This window comes from Leptodactylus fuscus, chromosome 1 (genome assembly GCF_031893055.1).
Source record: "Leptodactylus fuscus isolate aLepFus1 chromosome 1, aLepFus1.hap2, whole genome shotgun sequence".
Lineage (NCBI taxonomy): Eukaryota > Metazoa > Chordata > Amphibia > Anura > Leptodactylidae > Leptodactylus > Leptodactylus fuscus.
Genome location: NC_134265.1, coordinates 359,534,908 through 359,554,349, shown reverse-complemented (window position 1 = coordinate 359,554,349; position 19,442 = coordinate 359,534,908). Strand labels below are relative to the sequence as shown.

Sequence of the window (19,442 nt, the reverse complement as noted above, 5' to 3'; positions counted from 1 at the left end):
CTGTAGGGTGTCCAATAAGTTTTCTCAAAATATCCTAATACTTGACCATAATCTAAATTGACGTCTAGGGCCGGCTTACAGTTCTGTGGAATTCTGGGTAAATCATGTGGGTTGGAGGATGTTTTTATCCATATTGGCCATGACGTTGAGTTTTGGGACACGTATGTGGTAGACTGGCCGAACGTCATCCCCTAGATATGTCATATTCCATAGATCTGTCATGTTGGGTGTACATTTCCCTAATTCGGGGGCGGCACCCAGTTTGCCTCCTGCCCTAGAGGAACTTGCCTCTTATTAGAACAACATATTCATTGTCACATTCATTGAGGAAAGAATCTCTGCCGCCCAATAATGGAGGGGTAGATAACTTGGGCTAAGCTTGGGACATGTATGTGCTAGCCTGGCTGAAGGTCACCTCAAAGGTGTGTCTTGTGTGCTCCTCCTCTTATGCTTTACCCTTATTCGGGGGCGGTGTCCAGTTTACCTCCCGCCCCAGAGGAACTTGTCCAGGCCTTAGATCATCTCCTCCTCCTTTTCCCTCGACTAGAGGCCTCCATAAAACCCTACCCCGGTACACACCTCTGCAAATCTTATGTGTAATTAATCGAAGGATAATGAAGTACGTGTTAATTGGCGAAATCTTAAGAAACGACACAACCAAGATGAAGGAAGGAGGTGGGGGGGTGTATGGAGATGATCTGTACACCTTCCAAGCTGCCGCGGTAGAGGCGTGGTGAGTCGTGGAGGGGTTGGCAGTACTCACTAGGTTTTCTCATATCCACCCTGCCGGTGCTACTTTACACCCCTCAGAGGTATGTGACTGGAAAGCAGGTGTGCGACGGAAACATGAGCAGGTAAAATATGCGTATTGGGCCATAAACACCTTAAAAAGGTAGAAAATAAATACAATAAGGACGCCTTAGGAGGGGGAACCATAAGGGCTGACAATTTATGTGCATTTACTGCGGCTTTTATACCGTGCTAAGATAACATCTGCTGCCGCCTGTACCTAGCTGCGGAGGTGAGACGCGCTCGCGCTCCGACATACCAGCTGAATTCTTGCCATGCCCAGCGGTTCAGGCACCAGGTTGGATTTCTGCAGACGATGCTTATTGTAATGAGCGCTAAGTATGTCTCCTACACAGAGACGGAGAGAAGGGCGCTATACGGGATGGTCTCTGTATACCATATATAGACCATATATAGTCAGGGCATGCCTTGGGTACAGACTCAATACAGAAGAAAATTAGGTCATACAATAGTATGGAATGGCTGGAGGTGATGTCATATGTGTGGTGCAGGGTCTGAGGTCATACACTTGGCACTGGTCCTGTGATGTCATATGTGTGGTGCAGGGTCTGAGGTCATACACTTGGCTCTGTTCCTGTGGTGTCATATGTTTGGTGCAGGGTCTGAGGTCATACACTTAGTACTGGTCCAGTGATGTCATATGTTTGGTGCAGGGTCTGAGGTCATACACCTAGCACTGGTCTTGTGATGTCATATGTTTGTTCCAGGGTCTGAGGTCATACACTTAGTACTGGTCCTGTGATGTCATATGTTTGTTCCAGGGTCTGAGGTCATACACTTAGTACTGGTCCGGTGATGTCATATGTTTGGTGCAGGGTCTGAGGTCATACACTTAGTACTGGTCCAGTGATGTCATATATTTGGTGCAGGGTCTGAGGTCATACACTTAGTACTGGTCCAGTGATGTCATATGTTTGTTCCAGGGTCTGAGGTCATACACTTAGTACTGGTCCTGTGATGTCATATGTTTGGTGCAGGGTCTGAGGTCATACACTTAGTACTGGTCCTGTGATGTCATATGTTTGGTTCAGGGTCTGAGGTCATACACTTGGCACTGGTCCTGTGATGTCATATGTTTGGTTCAGGGTCTGAGGTCATACACTTGGCACTGTTCCTGTGATGTCATATGTTTGTTACAGGGTCTGAGGTCACACACTTGGCACTGTTCCTGTGATGTCATATGTTTGGTGCAGGGTCTGAGGTCATACACTTGGCACTGTTCCTGTGATGTCATATGTTTGGTGCAGGGTCTGAGGTCATACACTTGGCACTGTTCCTGTGATGTCATATGTTTGGTGCAGGGTCTGAGGTCATACACTTGGCACTGTTCCTGTGATGTCATATGTTTGGTGCAGGGTCTGAGGTCATACAGTTAGTACTGGTCCGGTGATGTCATATATTTGGTGCAGGGTCTGAGGTCATACACTTAGTACTGGTCCTGTGATGTCATATGTTTGGTGCAGGGTCTGAGGTCACACACTTAGTACTGGTCCTGTGATGTCATATGTTTGGTGCAGGGTCTGAGGTCATACACTTGGCACTGGTCCTGTGATGTCATATGTTTGGTTCAGGGTCTGAGGTCATACACTTGGCACTGGTCCTGTGATATCATATGTTTGGTGCAGGGTCTGAGGTCATACAGTTAGTACTGGTCCGGTGATGTCATATATTTGGTGCAGGGTCTGAGGTCATACACTTGGCACTGGTCCTGTGATGTCATATGTTTGGTTCAGGGTCTGAGGTCATACACTTGGCACTGGTCCTGTGATGTCATATGTTTGGTTCAGGGTCTGAGGTCATACACTTGGCACTGTTCCTGTGATGTCATATGTTTGTTACAGGGTCTGAGGTCACACACTTGGCACTGTTCCTGTGATGTCATATGTTTGGTGCAGGGTCTGAGGTCATACACTTGGCACTGTTCCTGTGATGTCATATGTTTGGTGCAGGGTCTGAGGTCATACACTTGGCACTGTTCCTGTGATGTCATATGTTTGGTGCAGGGTCTGAGGTCATACACTTGGCTCTGTTCCTGTGATGTCATATGTTTGGTGCAGGGTCTGAGGTCATACACTTGGCTCTGTTCCTGTGATGTCATATGTTTGGTGCAGGGTCTGAGGTCATACAGTTAGTACTGGTCCGGTGATGTCATATATTTGGTGCAGGGTCTGAGGTCATACACTTGGTACTGGTCCTGTGATGTCATATGTTTGTTCCAGGGTCTGAGGTCATACACTTAGTACTGGTCCGGTGATGTCATATATTTGGTGCAGGGTCTGAGGTCATACACTTAGTACTGGTCCTGTGATGTCATATGTTTGGTGCAGGGTCTGAGGTCATACACTTGGTACTGGTCCTGTGATGTCATATGTTTGGTGCAGGGTCTGAGGTCATACACTTAGTACTGGTCCAGTGATGTCATATGTTTGGCGCAGGGTCTGAGGTCATACACTTAGTACTGGTCCGGTGATGTCATATGTTTGGCGCAGGGTCTGAGGTCATACACTTAGTACTGGTCCGGTGATGTCATATGTTTGGCGCAGGGTCTGAGGTCATACACTTAGTACTGGTCCTGTGATGTCATATGTTTGGTGCAGGGTCTGAGGTCATACACCTAGCACTGGTCTTGTGATGTCATATGTTTGTTCCAGGGTCTGAGGTCATACACTTAGTACTGGTCCAGTGATGTCATATGTTTGGTGCAGGGTCTGAGGTCATACACTTAGTACTGGTCCAGTGATGTCATATGTTTGGTGCAGGGTCTGAGGTCATACACTTGGCACTGGTCCTGTGATGTCATATGTTTGGTTCAGGGTCTGAGGTCATACACTTGGCACTGTTCCTGTGATGTCATATGTTTGGTTCAGGGTCTGAGGTCATACACTTGGCACTGTTCCTGTGATGTCATATGTTTGGTGCAGGGTCTGAGGTCATACACTTGGCACTGTTCCTGTGATGTCATATGTTTGTTACAGGGTCTGAGGTCATACACTTGGCACTGGTCCTGTGATGTCATATGTTTGGTGCAGGGTCTGAGGTCATACACCTAGCACTGGTCTTGTGATGTCATATGTTTGTTCCAGGGTCTGAGGTCATACACTTAGTACTGGTCCGGTGATGTCATATGTTTGTTACAGGGTCTGAGGTCACACACTTGGCACTGTTCCTGTGATGTCATATGTTTGTTACAGGGTCTGAGGTCATACACTTGGCACTGGTCCTGTGATGTCATATGTTTGGTGCAGGGTCTGAGGTCATACACCTAGCACTGGTCTTGTGATGTCATATGTTTGTTCCAGGGTCTGAGGTCATACACTTAGTACTGGTCCGGTGATGTCATATGTTTGGCGCAGGGTCTGAGGTCATACACTTAGTACTGGTCCTGTGATGTCATATGTTTGGTGCAGGGTCTGAGGTCATACACCTAGCACTGGTCTTGTGATGTCATATGTTTGTTCCAGGGTCTGAGGTCATACACTTGGTACTGGTCCTGTGATGTCATATGTTTGGTGCAGGGTCTGAGGTCATACACTTAGTACTGGTCCAGTGATGTCATATGTTTGGCGCAGGGTCTGAGGTCATACACTTAGTACTGGTCCGGTGATGTCATATGTTTGGCGCAGGGTCTGAGGTCATACACTTAGTACTGGTCCGGTGATGTCATATGTTTGGCGCAGGGTCTGAGGTCATACACTTAGTACTGGTCCTGTGATGTCATATGTTTGGTGCAGGGTCTGAGGTCATACACCTAGCACTGGTCTTGTGATGTCATATGTTTGTTCCAGGGTCTGAGGTCATACACTTAGTACTGGTCCAGTGATGTCATATGTTTGGTGCAGGGTCTGAGGTCATACACTTAGTACTGGTCCAGTGATGTCATATGTTTGGTGCAGGGTCTGAGGTCATACACTTGGCACTGGTCCTGTGATGTCATATGTTTGGTGCAGGGTCTGAGGTCACACACTTAGTACTGGTCCGGTGATGTCATATATTTGGTGCAGGGTCTGAGGTCATACACTTGGCACTGGTCCTGTGATGTCATATGTTTGGTGCAGGGTCTGAGGTCATACACTTGGCACTGTTCCTGTGATGTCATATGTTTGGTGCAGGGTCTGAGGTCATACACTTGGCACTGGTCCTGTGATATCATATGTTTGGTTCAGGGTCTGAGGTCATACACTTAGTACTGGTCCTGTGATGTCATATGTTTGGTGCAGGGTCTGAGGTCACACACTTGGCTCTGGTCCAGTGATGTCATATATTTGGTGCAGGGTCTGAGGTCATACACTTGGCACTGCTCCTGTGATGTCATATGTATGGTGCAGGGTCTGAGGTCATACACTTGGCACTGCTCCTGTGATGTCATATGTTTGGTACAGGGTCTGAGGTCATACACTTGGCACTGCTCCTGTGATGTCATATGTTTGGTTCAGGGTCTGAGGTCATACACTTAGTACTGGTCCTGTGATGTCATATGTTTGGTACAGGGTCTGAGGTCACACACTTAGTACTGGTCCTGTGATGTCATATGTTTGGTACAGGGTCTGAGGTCATACACTTGGCACTGGTCCTGTGATGTCATATGTTTGGTTCAGGGTCTGAGGTCACACACTTAGTACTGGTCCTGTGATGTCATATGTTTGATACAGGGTCTGAGGTCATACACTTGGCACTGCTCCTGTGATGTCATATGTATGGTGCAGGGTCTGAGGTCACACACTTAGTACTGGTCCTGTGATGTCATATATTTGGTGCAGGGTCTGAGGTCATACACTTGGTACTGGTCCTGTGATGTCATATGTATGGTGCAGGGTCTGAGGTCACACACTTAGTACTGGTCCTGTGATGTCATATGTTTGGTACAGGGTCTGAGGTCATACACTTGGCACTGCTCCTGTGATGTCATATGTATGGTGCAGGGTCTGAGGTCACACACTTAGTACTGGTCCTGTGATGTCATATGTTACGGTCTCATGGAAACTTGTAGCGTGTTACGTCAGTTTGCAGAACATATGGTTGTCAGAGGTAACCTATACGTGTCGGCCTCTTCGATGCCCAGCTGATGCCAGGTGTTTCTTTTGCCTGCAGGCGATCATCCACCCAGATACCAACGAGAAGATCTTCATGCCTTTCCGAATGTCAGGTACGTCTTGTCTCATCCGCTCGTCCCGATAGTTCTGTTTAACCCTTTCCAGGACTGTTTGTAGGCCGGACGTAATATTTGTATCAGCCTCTTGTGTTATGTGTCATACTCGGTTGATAAACACTACACCTCCCAGAATGCACTGCTCCACCTCCAGAGGGCAGCAGGGAGCTGTGGTGTTAACACGAAACCGGCAGAAATTGTGATTGCAGCTCTGGAAGTGACTAGAGTATATGATAATAAGTAAAGTATTAATAGTGGCTCCCCCTAGTGGTCTGTAAGTAACTTTGTTGCTGTTCTTTTTTTCTTTGCAGGTTATATTCCCTTTGGGACCCCCATAGTAAGTATCTGCACATTTGTCGCTGCTTACGCCTTGTCCCTTTTTCACGGATCGTGTGTTATATCAGTACATCAGAGAATGGTCCAGGCTATTGTTCCCTGGTATCAGCCACTTTTGCGGGTGTATGACTACTGATCATCTTCTTCCCTTCTCCTTTATAAACTTCTAACAACCTGCTGATGCTTACAGCCGCCACTGGAGGAGCTATGGAGCAAACTGTATCTGCTGTATGCAGTAAACTCCCCCTAGTGGTGGCAGACTGCAGATGAACTTTTGAATCTTTGCCTGTAGAGCAGCTATTGAGCTGTATATCAGGAAAATAGAGTGGTCACCTCTATCAAGACATATTAAAGAAGTAAAAGAATTGCTTGGAAATTAAGGTGTGGAGAAGGCAGGGTTGACTTGTGTATGTATGGACAGGGCTGAGATTCATTACACTGTGTGAGGGGCCACTGAGGAGCATTATACTACGTGAGGGGTCACTGGGGAGCATTATACTATGTGAGGGGTCACTGGGGAGCATTATACTATGTGAGGGGTCACTGGGGAGCATTATACTGTGTGAGGGACCACTGGGGAGCATTATACTGTGTGAGGGACCACTGGGGAACATTATACTGTGTGAGGGGCCACTGGGGAGCATTATACTATGTGAGGGGCCACTGGGGAGCATTATACTATGTGAGGGGTCACTGGGGAGCATTATACTATGTGAGGGGTCACTGGGGAGCATTATACTATGTGAGGGGTCACTGGGGAGCATTATACTATGTGAGGGGTCACTGGGGAGCATTATACTATGTGAGGGGTCACTGGGGAGCATTATACTGTGTGAGGGACCACTGGGGAGCATTATACTGTGTGAGGGACCACTGGGGAACATTATACTGTGTGAGGGGCCACTGGGGAGCATTATACTATGTGAGGGGCCACTGGGGAGCATTATACTATGTGAGGGGTCACTGGGGAGCATTATACTATGTGAGGGGTCACTGGAGAGCATTATACTGTGTGAGGGACCACTGGGGAGCATTATACTGTGTGAGGGGCCACTGAGGAGCATTATACTATGTGAGGGGCCACTGGGGAGCATTATACTGTGTGAGGGACCACTGGGGAGCATTATACTGTGTGAGGGACCACTGGGGAACATTATACTGTGTGAGGGGTCACTGGAGAGCATTATACTGAGTGAGGTGACCACTAGGAAGCATTATACTGTGTGAGGGGTCTCTGGGGAGCATTATACTGTGTGAGGGGTCACTGAGGAGCATTATACTACGTGAGGGGCCACTGGGGAGCATTATACTGTGTGAAGGACCACTGGGGAGCATTATACTGTGTGAGGGACCACTGGGGAACATTATACTGTGTGAGGGGGGTCACTGGGGAGCATTATACTGTGTGAGGGGACCACTGGGGAGCATTATACTGTGTGAGGGGCGTCACTGGGGAGCATTATACTGTGTGAGGGACCACTGGGGAACATTATACTGTGTGAGGGGCCACTGGGGAGCATTATACTGTGTGAGGGACCACTGGGGAACATTATACTGTGTGAGGGACCACTGGGGAGCATTATACTGTGTGAGGGGTCACTGGGGAGCATTATACTATGTCAGGGGCCACTGGGGAGCATTATACTGTGTGAGGGGTCACTGAGGAGCATTATACTACGTGAGGGACCACTGGGGAACATTATACTGTGTGAAAGACCACTGGGGAGCATTATACTGTGTGAGGGACCACTGGGGAACATTATACTGTGTGAGGGGGCACTGGGGAGCATTATACTGTGTGAAGGACCACTGGGGAGCATTATACTGTGTGAGGGGCCACTGGGGAGCATTATACTGTGTGAAGGACCACTGGGGAGCATTATAATGTGTGAGGGACCACTGGGGAGCATTATACTGTGTGAAGGACCACTGGGGAGCATTATACTGTGTGAGGGGCCACTGGGGAGCATTATACTGTGTGAAGGACCACTGGGGAGCATTATACTGTGTGAGGGGTCACTGGGGAGCATTATACTGTGTGAGGGGTCACTGGGGAGCATTATACTGTGTGAGGGATCACTGGGGAGCATTATACTGTGTGAGGGGGCCACTGGGGAGCATTATACTGTGTGAGGGGCCACTGGGGAGCATTATACTGTGTGAGGTATTTGTGTTAGTGGAGCACTGGTTGATATACATGTAGCAGAGCCGGGTATCTTTGATGTCCTGTTGTGCGATGTGCGGTATAGGCACGTGATATACAGAAGACAGGTACATGACAGAGTGGGCTCTGCTACATCTGAGGTAAATGGAGGTGTGTGCCGGGCGCCGGTAGCAGGTTATACAGGTTGCAGCAGGAATAGACCGGACCCTTGCTCAGGGCCACCTCCTCTCCTGAGGGCCCGCTCCCTGGACAGCTTTATGGCCCCACAAGACGAGTGGCCCTATTAGGAGCTTCCTGTAGAGCCGGCACATTCCTGGACACATGAAGTGGATGTCACTGGCAGCGGCCATCATGAGCCTTCCTTGTAGATGGATATACAGCTGTACGCCCTGCGGGGATGAACTGACCCCTCTTAACCAGTTAGCCCATCACTTTCCTCCTGTCACCCCCTCCCCCTCCCATTTTCAAAGGGTGTTGGCCCTTTAAGACCACTTATCACATATCTGAGGGTTGAGGTTAGTCTTTCTGCTTGCCCTTTGACCTACACTCTGACAATATGGCTGCCAGGACTGTTCCAGCACGAGGGGTGCCACCCTGCCTTCCCTAATAGGACCCGATATATTGGGTTATGTCAGGTGACGAGTATGTCTGCTATTACACTTGTCACTCAGCTTTCCCAGATTCCTGACAACTTTCATTGTTATGTACTGGGAGAGCTGAGTGACAACTCGTGTAGAACATGTGATGATGCCAGGGTTGGTTGTCACCCGGCGGGTGTTCCAGGACTATATATTATAGGTTATCAATCTGTTATGGGCGGAGTCTGACCCCTGGGATCTCCGCTGATCATAGGGCTGAAGAGCACAGCGCTGTTCATTGTATAGTGGCCATACTTGGTATTGCAGCTGAGCCTTGCTCACTTGAATATGACTGAGCTTCTGTATCATGTGAACCATGAATGTGATGTCATCAGCACTGTTCATGAGTCTCGGTTGTCAGACCCCTCCCCCACTAATCACATATGGATGATCCACCCTGAGGACAGACTGGCAATGTGCTATAGGAGCTGCGGTCGCCCCTCCTGTCACATTTGGATTCTCCACCACATAACAATTCCTGAGCACCTTTCTCATAACCTTCTGCTGTGCCGTCCCTCTGTTACTCCCCCTGAAAATTTAGAAATACATTGACAACTAGATAATTCCATTCCATTTTTATATTGGGTATGTCCCTTTACAGCCTGACACTATCAGAATGTACAGGAACACAGCCAATAGTCAATTTATTCCTAAATTTCCAGGAGGGATAACAGAGTAATGGAACGGGGACAGGAGAGCAGGGACATGTCAGGAGAGCGGGTACAGGACACAAGAGCCGGTACAGAACAGAAGTGTGGGCAGAGCAGGCAAGAGAGCGGGTATAGGACAGGGGAGCCAGTGCAGGACAGGAGAGCGGGGACAGGACAGGAGAGCCGGTACAGGGCAGGAGAGCCAGGACAGGAGAACGGGGACAGGAGAGCCAGTACAGGACAGGAGAGCGGGAACAGGAGAGCCGATACAGGACAGGAGAGTGGGGACAGGAGAGCCAGTACAGGACAGGAGAGCGGGGACAGAACAGGAGTGTGGGCAGAGCGGGCAGGGGAGCGGGTATAGGACAGGAGAGCGGGGACAGGACAGGAGAGCAGGGGGCAGGACAGGAGAGCGGGGACAGGACAGGAGAGCCAGTACAGGACAGGAGAGCGGGGATGGGACAGGAGAGCAGGGACAGGAAAGCAGACAGGTCAGGAGAGCGGGTACAGGACACGAGAGCCGGTACAGGACAGGAGTGTGGGCAGAGCGGGCAGGGGAGCGGGTATAGGACAGGAGAGCGGGGACAGGACAGGAGAGCGGGGACAGGACAGGAGAGCGGGGACAGGACAGGAGAGCTGGTACAGGACAGGAGAGCTGGTACAGGACAGGAGAGCGGGGGGCAGGACAGGAGAGCGGGGACAGGACAGGAGAGCGGGGACAGGACAGGAGAGCGGGGACAGGACAGGAGAGCGGGTACAGGACAGGAGAGCTGGTACAGGACAGGAGAGCAGGGGGCAGGACAGGAGAGCGGGGACAGGACAGGAGAGCGGGGGGCAGGACAGGAGAGCGGGGACAGGACAGGAGAGCGGGAACAGGACAGGAGAACCAGTACAGGACAGGAGAGCTGGTACAGGACAGGAGAGCGGGGACGGGACAGGAGAGCAGGGACGGGACAGGAGAGCGGGGACGGGACAGGAGAGCAGGGACAGGAAAGCAGACAGGTCAGGAGAGCGGGTACAGGACACGAGAGCCGGTACAGGACAGGAGTGTGGGCAGAGTGGGCAGGGGAGCGGGTATAGGACAGGAGAGCGGGGACAGGACAGGAGAGCTGGTACAGGACAGGAGAGCTGGTACAGGACAGGAGAGCGGGGGGCAGGACAGGAGAGCGGGGACAGGAGAGCGGGGACAGGACAGGAGAGCAGGGACAGGACAGGAGAGCAGGGACAGGAAAGCAGACAGGTCAGGAGAGCGGGTACAGGACACGAGAGCCGGTACAGGACAGGAGTGTGGGCAGAGCGGACAGGAGAGCGGGGACAGGACAGGAGAGCGGGGGACAGGACAGGAGAGCGGGGGACAGGACAGGAGAGCCAGTACAGGACAGGAGAGCCAGTACAGGACAGGAGAGCGGGGGGCAGGACAGGAGAGCGGGGGGCAGGACAGGAGAGCGGGGGGCAGGACAGGAGAGCGGGGGGCAGGACAGGAGAGCGGGGACGGGACAGGAGAGCAGGGACAGGACAGGAGAGCGGGGACGGGACAGGAGAGCAGGGACAGGAAAGCAGACAGGTCAGGAGAGCGGGTACAGGACACGAGAGCCAGTACAGGACAGGAGTGTGGGCAGAGCGGGCAGGGGAGCGGGTATAGGACAGGAGAGCGGGGACAGGACAGGAGAGCTGGTACAGGACAGGAGAGCGGGGGACAGGACAGGAGAGCCAGTACGGGACAGGAGAGCCAGTACAGGACAGGAGAGCGGGGACGGGACAGGAGAGCAGGGACAGGACAGGAGAGCGGGGACGAGACAGGAGAGCAGGGACAGGAAAGCAGACAGGTCAGGAGAGCGGGTACAGGACACGAGAGCCGGTACAGGACAGGAGTGTGGGCAGAGCGGGCAGGAGAGCGGGGACAGGATAGGAGAGCTGGTACCGGTCAGGAGAGCTGGGACAGGACAGGAGAGCGGGGGCAGGAGAGTAGACAAGTCAAGAGAGTGGGTACAGAACAGGATAGCAGACAGGTCAGGAGAGTGGTTACAGATCAAGAGAGAAGGGACAGGACAGGAGACAGACAGGTCAGGAAAGTGGTAAAGATTTGGAGAGCGGGGACAGGACAGGAGAACGATGACAGAACGGGGACAGGACAGGAGATTAGCCGATTCTCTTTAAAAGGATCCCAATTTAAAAAAAATATTTATTAGAACTAGATCGTGCTAATAAATTGATCACTTTTTTTATCTTAATTTTTTATTCTAACCTGCTGTTATTTTCTGATTGCAAATTATTTTTATTCTACCGTATTTTCTGTCCATGATTATGGGGGCGGCCATCTTGCCGAGCTTCTCCTCTGCTCTGTTAACAGCATTTAGTGATCTGCTTTACAGCACAGTCACATCCAGGTAGTAATAAGTCTGGAGCCGACTCAGCGAGGTCTATGGGAGAGTTTCCTAGACACGCTCTGTGCAGGGAGAGGTGCACTAAACTCTCACTTCAATTATAACTTCAAAGGCTGTGGCGGAAGTGAGGGGCGGGGGAGGGGGTCTTATTAACCTCACACCTGCCAGGTCCTGCGGCCATTACACTAATGTGATAGAAGACGGAGCTCGGTGCACTGCAGTTACCAGCTAGCAAGTTATCTACAGCCTGGGGGCGCTGTCCTTACCGCTAACAGGCCATCAATTCTGGCACCCAGCTCTCCACAGACCCTGAACAACACTGTTCTGTATTGTGCCAGCTGTATTAGTCACAGGCAGACGATATACCATATACCTGATGTGTAGAGAGAATATACCATATACCTGATGTGTATAGAGTATACCTGGTGTGTACAGGGGATATACCATATACCTGATCTATACAGGGGATACACCGTATAGCTGATGTGTACAGGCAGGTATTCACCTTGGATTGAATTTATCGCATTTTAAAAGTCCCCAAATGTATTTTAGTACAGGTGCGGTCTCCACAGGGCAGGGCACCAGTATATGATCTTTGGGGCCTAACAGTCAGACCCCACATAGATCAGCTGTTCTGGCATCCTGCAGGGGTCCGAGGGTCACATCCCCCAGACATATCAAATACTGACCCTGTGGTTAGGGTCTATAGTGTGAAAAATTACTTGGAATAATCTAATGTAATACGTGAAATCTCGGTATAATATAACATGATACGAGACATCCCGGTATAATATAATGTGATACGAGACATCCCCGTATAATATAATGTGGTATGAGACATCCCTGTATAATATAATGTGGTATGAGACATCCCGGTATAATATAACATGATATGAGACATCCCGGTATAATATAACGTGATGATATGAGACATCCCTGTATAATATAATGTGGTATGAGACATCCCGGTATAATATAACATGATATGAGACATCCCGGTATAATATAACGTGATGATATGAGACATCCCTGTATAATATAATGTGGTATGAGACATCCCGGTATAATATAACATGATGATATGAGACATCCCTGTATAATATAACATGATATGAGACATCCCGGTATAATATAACGTGATGATATGAGACATCCCTGTATAATATAATGTGGTATGAGACATCCCGGTATAATATAACATGATGATATGAGACATCCCGGTATAATATAACATGATATGAGACATCCCTGTATAATATAATGTGGTATGAGACATCCCGGTATAATATAACATGATATGAGACATCCCGGTATAATATAACGTGATGATATGAGACATCCCTGTATAATATAATGTGGTATGAGACATCCCGGTATAATATAACATGATGATATGAGACATCCCGGTATAATATAACATGATATGAGACATCCCGGTATAATATAACATGATGATATGAGACATCCCTGTATAATATAATGTGGTATGAGACATCCCGGTATAATATAACATGATATGAGACATCCCGGTATAATATAACATGATGATATGAGACATCCCTGTATAATATAATGTGGTATGAGACATCCCGGTATAATATAACATGATGATACGAGACATCCCGGTATAATATAATGTGATACATGACAGTAGCTGTAGCCATGGGCCTGATGGTGCTGAGGCTAAAGCTCCTCCGTTCCTGCCGCTCCCCCCGGCCCGGTCTTCACGCTGAAGGTGAATGAATGTCGGATATTTTTAGATCTGGCAGATTCACCTTGTCATACAGTTCTGTAAGTCCGAATGTGCCCCTTGTATCTAGTGCTGTACACTGTAGCGCCACCTACAGGCCGGCCAGTAATCAGGCCCTTGTCTCTGGGGTATCCGATAATCCAGAATCTTTGTGTTTGTGTACAGAAGGTGAGGATCGAGAAATCCCCGTATCCTGCACCGTCCTCCTCCATCATTAGTCACCGCCATGTCAGCCGTCTGGCTAGTCCGGCGCTCTGTACTCATCCATCTTTCCTCTTATCTTCTGCAGGTTGTGGGTCTTCTGCTGCCAAATCAGACCCTGTCCTCTACAGTCTTCTGGCAGGTAAGTGGCCTTTATGAGGGGCTGCACAGGGGTATTAGGACCTCCGTGGTAGTAAAGGGACAGAGGGGGGCGCTATTTACAGGCGTTATCTCATTGCTGTGGACGTTTCCAGGGCCCGGTGTACTTAGTACCAATCCTGTTGCCCACTCTGTTGGCTGTCACCCAGCTTTCCCAGGTGACGGTGGCCAGAGGTGAGCGCTCTTAGAGTGCGAGCTCCCGGCAGTGAAGTGGTTAACCCCCGCCATGCTGATCCCACTCACAGCCATGACATGTGTTTGTCGCTGTCACCAGGATGACATTTAGAAAGCTGCCGTGGGCTTTGATGGCTCCTGCGTGGATGGGGGGGCCGTCTGTTCTGTGCAGTCACAGGATCCGCTCTCTACTACTAGTCACAGGTTCCTGGGCTGTGTCCCTACGACAACACTTACTGACCTTGTGACGTAACTCTCTAATGGTGTCTCGGCTCTTCCTATCTCTGTTTGCAGTCAGTGAACGGTCTCTAGACCTCGCCCAAGGGTCCGTATCCTGAGAGGTACACTGTAGAGAGCGGTCAGACAAATGCTTCCCCCCCCATACACGTATACCCGTAGGTCTATACTATGGAGAGAAAGCGGAACTTTGTGCCTGACAATAGAAGGACTGGTCATACCGAAGTCCAACCGCCCACTCCTTATCTCCCCCAACATGAGAGCAGGGGTAACCTGCAGCGCCCCAGCCCCTGGGAATCGCCTAGCATGCAGACTGGCTCTGGGTCTCCCATAGAAGTGGATGGAGCATGCTGGGACATGTAGTGATGAAGGCTGCCGACCTGTGTATTAGGCCTCATGCACACAACTCTTTATTTCTATATATTACCCGGGGGCAGTTGTGGATAATATGGGCCCATTCACACTTCTCTAGTTTTTGCCTGCACTGATACATTGTAACGAAGGCTGCAGAACAGGAGAAGGGTTTCTGATGATGGTCGTCTCTAGGATCCGCCCTTCGTGTTGGAGGAGACTTATAAAGATCAATCTTCAGATCTCCTGCAGGAGACGCCCCTCATATACGATGACGCCCCTCGTGTATGATGACGCCCCTCCTGTATGATGGCGCCCCTCCTGTATAATGACGCCCCTCCTGTATGATGACACCCCTCCTGTATGATGACGCCCCTCCTGTATGATGACGCCCCTCCTGTATGATGACGCCCCTCCTGTATGATGACGCCCCTCGTGTATGATGACGCCCCTCCTGTATGATGACGCCCCTCCTGTATGATGACGCCCCTCCTGTATGATGACGCCCCTCCTGTATGATGACGCCCCTCGTGTATGATGACGCCCCTCGTGTATGATGACGCCCCTCGTGTATGATGACGCCCCTCCTGTATGATGACGCCCCTCCTGTATGATGACGCCCCTCCTGTATGATGACGCCCCTCCTGTATGATGACGCCCCTCCTGTATGATGACGCCCCTCCTGTATGATGACGCCCCTCCTGTATGATGACGCCCCTCCTGTATGATGACGCCCCTCCTGTATGATGACGCCCCTCCTGTATGATGTCGCCCCTTCTGTATGATGACGCCCCTCCTGTATGATGACGCCCCTCCTGTATGATGACGCCCCTCCTGTATGATGACGCCCCTCCTGTATGATGACGCCCCTCCTGTATGATGACGCCCCTCCTGTATGATGACGCCCCTCCTGTATGATGACACCCCTCCTGTACGATGTCGCCCCTTAGTAGATCACTCCTTTGTGACAATTTTCGGCCAGGGATCTGACTGTTTTGATGCGGCTGATCAGCGCGGTCCTTCGGGATATATCAGGTCACGTCATTAACCCCTTCTTCCCCTTTTCTTTCTTCCACAGTGGTTGAATCAGAGTCACAATGCAGGTGTCAACTATGCAAATCGCAACGCAAGCAAGGTGAGCACCCGCCCCAGGGGCCCGGACTCCGTGCTGCTAACGTAATAGCGTCTTGCCATGGTCAGCCATCACCTCCGCCTGTCTGCACAGCGACATCTCCACCTCCTCCTCATCTGCCCTGTTTTTCACCTTTTTTCATGTTTTTCATCTTTTCTGTCTGCATTACGAGGTTTGTCGCTGGGAGAGGTAAGTAGCGCCATCCTCACCCCGCCACTGACTCCTTCGTTGTCATACCTGATGAGTTCTGCACTTTCCTATAGCCCTGCTTGCTGTCAGTGAAGTCCATACAGTCACCTATGGATTGTTACAATTGTACGTGTATTGTACCTGCACTGACACATTGTAACAAACTCTCTGCGCTGCGGCTCATCCTGGTCTGGTAGAGGATATAAATATGGATACTTTTATTCACTGACAGCAGGTAGAGAACTATCCTGGACAATCCCTTTAAGAAGTCGCTTGGTATTTTCCACCACTCCCATGTATTAAAGGGGTTATCCAGGACTTACATATTGATCAACAGTGTGATACCCAGGACCCCCACAGATCAGCTGGTTGGGTGGGTGCTTCAAGCTCATGAATTAATACCGTGCACAGCTCTATACATTGTATAGTGGCTGTGTTTGGTATTACAGGTCAGCCCTAGTCTCAGTACACTACTTCTATATCCACTAGGCCTGAGAGTGATGTAGATAGTCGACTACTGTTCTCACCTGAGATACAAGTGCAGTTCTAACAGGAACATCTCTGTATTATTTAATACTGGACCGCTCCCCTAAGAGGGGATTATAAGATGATTGTTATACAAACCTGCTGACTGTCTCCTCCTGTTTTCCAGCCTTCTCACACATCGAAGTTCATTCTGGGATACACTGGAGCTGTCGTCAGCGCGGTCTCTATAGCAGTGAGTACACCAGATTATGTTTGGGGACAGGCCCTATTGGCAACCAGTGCAACCTCGTAGTGCTGCGGAGTGCGATGCAGGGACTACACTACCCATATGGAGTCACATCTGTGCTCTGCCCACTCCTGGCACCGCTGCTCTCTTATATGCAGAGGCCTTCAGCGCCTGTCCTGTATACACAGCGACTCAACATACGTGTTATATTAAAGAAAATGTCTAAATGAATTAACATCCAAAAACAGAAGCCACAAGTAATACAGACCCCAGACTAAATTAGTACAGAGCCCAAACTCTATAGTGTACTATATATACAAGGTCCTCTGCTCTTAGCAGTCCTCTATAGTGTACTATATATACAAGGTCCTCTGCTCTTAGCAGTCCCCTATAGTGTACTATATATACAAGGTCCTCTGCTCTTAGCAGTCCCCTATAGTGTACTATATATACAAGGTCCTCTGCTCTTAGCAGTCCCTATAGTGTACTATATATACAAGGTCCTCTGCTCTTAGCAGTCCCCTATAGTGTACTATATATACGAGGTCCTCTGCTCTTAGCAGTCCCCTATAGTGTACTATATATACAAGGTCCTCGGCTCTTAGCAGTCCCCTATAGTGTACTATATATACAAGGTCCTCTGCTCTTAGCAGTCCCTATAGTGTACTATATATACAAGGTCCTCTGCTCTTAGCAGTCCCCTATAGTGTACTATATATACAAGGTCCTCTGCTCTTAGCAGTCCCTATAGTGTACTATATATACAAGGTCCTCTGCTCTTAGCAGCCCTCTATAGTGTACTGTATATACAAGGTCCTCTGCTCTTAGCAGTCCTCTATAGTGTACTATATATACAGAGTCCTCTGCTCTTAGCAGTCCCCTATAGTGTACTGTATATACAAGGTCCTCTGCTCTTAGCAGTCCTCTATAGTGTACTATATATACAAGGTCCTCTGCTCTTAGCAGCCCTCTATAGTGTACTGTATATACAAGGTCCTCTGCTCTTAGCAGTCCTCTATAGTGTACTATATATACAAGGTCCTCTGCTCTTAGCAGTCCCCTATAGTGTACTGTATATACAAGGTCCTCTGCTCTTAGCAGTCCCCTATAGTGTACTATATATACAAGGTCCTCTGCTCTTAGCAGTCCCTATAGTGTACTATATATACAAGGTCCTCTGCTCTTAGCAGTCCCCTATAGTGTACTATATATACAAGGTCCTCTGCTCTTAGCAGTCCCCTATAGTGTACTGTATATACAAGGTCCTCTGCTCTTAGCAGCCCTCTATAGTGTACTATATATACAAGGTCCTCTGCTCTTAGCAGTCCCCTATAGTGTACTGTATATACAAGGTCCTCTGCTCTTAGCAGCCCTCTATAGTGTACTATATATACAAGGTCCTCTGCTCTTAGCAGCCCTCTATAGTGTACTATATATACAAGGTCCTCTGCTCTTAGCAGCCCTCTATAGTGTACTATATATACAAGGTCCTCTGCTCTTAGCAGCCCTCTATAGTGTACTATATATACAAGGTCCTCTGCTCTTAGCAGCCCTCTATAGTGTACTATATATACAAGGTCCTCTGCTCTTAGCAGTCCCCTATACTGTACTATATATACAAGGTCCTCTGCTCTTAGCAGCCCTCTATAGTGTACTATATATACAAGGTCCTCTGCTCTTAGCAATCCCCTATAATGTACTGTATATACAAGGTCCTCTGCTCTTAGCAGTCCCCTATAGTGTACTATATATACAAGGTCCTCGGCTCTTAGCAGTCCCCTATAGTGTACTATATATACAAGGTCCTCGGCTCTTAGCAGTCCCCTATAGTGTACTATATACAAGGTCCTCGGCTCTTAGCAGTCCCCTATAGTGTACTATATATACAGAGTCCTCTGCTCTTAGCAGCCCTCTGTAGTGTACTATATATACAAGGTCCTCTGCTCTTAGCAGTCCCTATAGTGTACTATATATACAAGGTCCTCTGCTCTTAGCAGCCCTCTATAGTGTACTATATATACAAGGTCCTGTGCTCTTAGCAGTCCCCTATAGTGTACTATATATACAAGGTCCTCTGCTCTTAGCAGCCCTCTATAGTGTACTATATATACGAGGTACTCTGCTCTTAGCAGTCCCCTATAGTGTACTATATATACGAGGTCCTCTGCTCTTAGCAGTCCTCTATAGTGTACTATATATACAAGGTCCTCTGCTCTTAGCAGTCCCCTATAGTGTACTATATATACGAGGTCCTCTGCTCTTAGCAGCCCTCTATAGTGTACTATATATACAAGGTCCTCTGCTCTTAGCAGTCCCCTATAGTGTACTATATATACAAGGTCCTCTGCTCTTAGCAGTCCTCTATAGTGTACTGTATATACAAGGTCCTCTGCTCTTAGCAGCCCTCTG

The 19,442-nt window shown here is 49.1% G+C and overlaps 1 protein-coding gene across 2 annotated transcripts in view; it reads left to right on the top strand.

Moving 5' to 3' along the window:
• SFXN5 (sideroflexin 5) overlaps positions 1–19,442 on the top strand; it is a 144,771-nt gene that overhangs the window by 29,733 nt on the left and 95,596 nt on the right. The window contains exons 1-6 of one of the 2 annotated variants that reach the window (XM_075261842.1): positions 541–854; positions 5,899–5,953; positions 6,268–6,293; positions 14,168–14,221; positions 16,079–16,135; positions 16,974–17,039. In XM_075261842.1, coding sequence (XP_075117943.1) covers positions 5,935–5,953; positions 6,268–6,293; positions 14,168–14,221; positions 16,079–16,135; positions 16,974–17,039 — 222 coding nt within the window. In that variant the 5' untranslated portion in view covers positions 541–854; positions 5,899–5,934. Of the gene's footprint in view, positions 1–540; positions 855–5,898; positions 5,954–6,267; positions 6,294–14,167; positions 14,222–16,078; positions 16,136–16,973; positions 17,040–19,442 lie in introns of those variants that run through there. The other variant, XM_075261841.1, reaches the window with a different exon arrangement.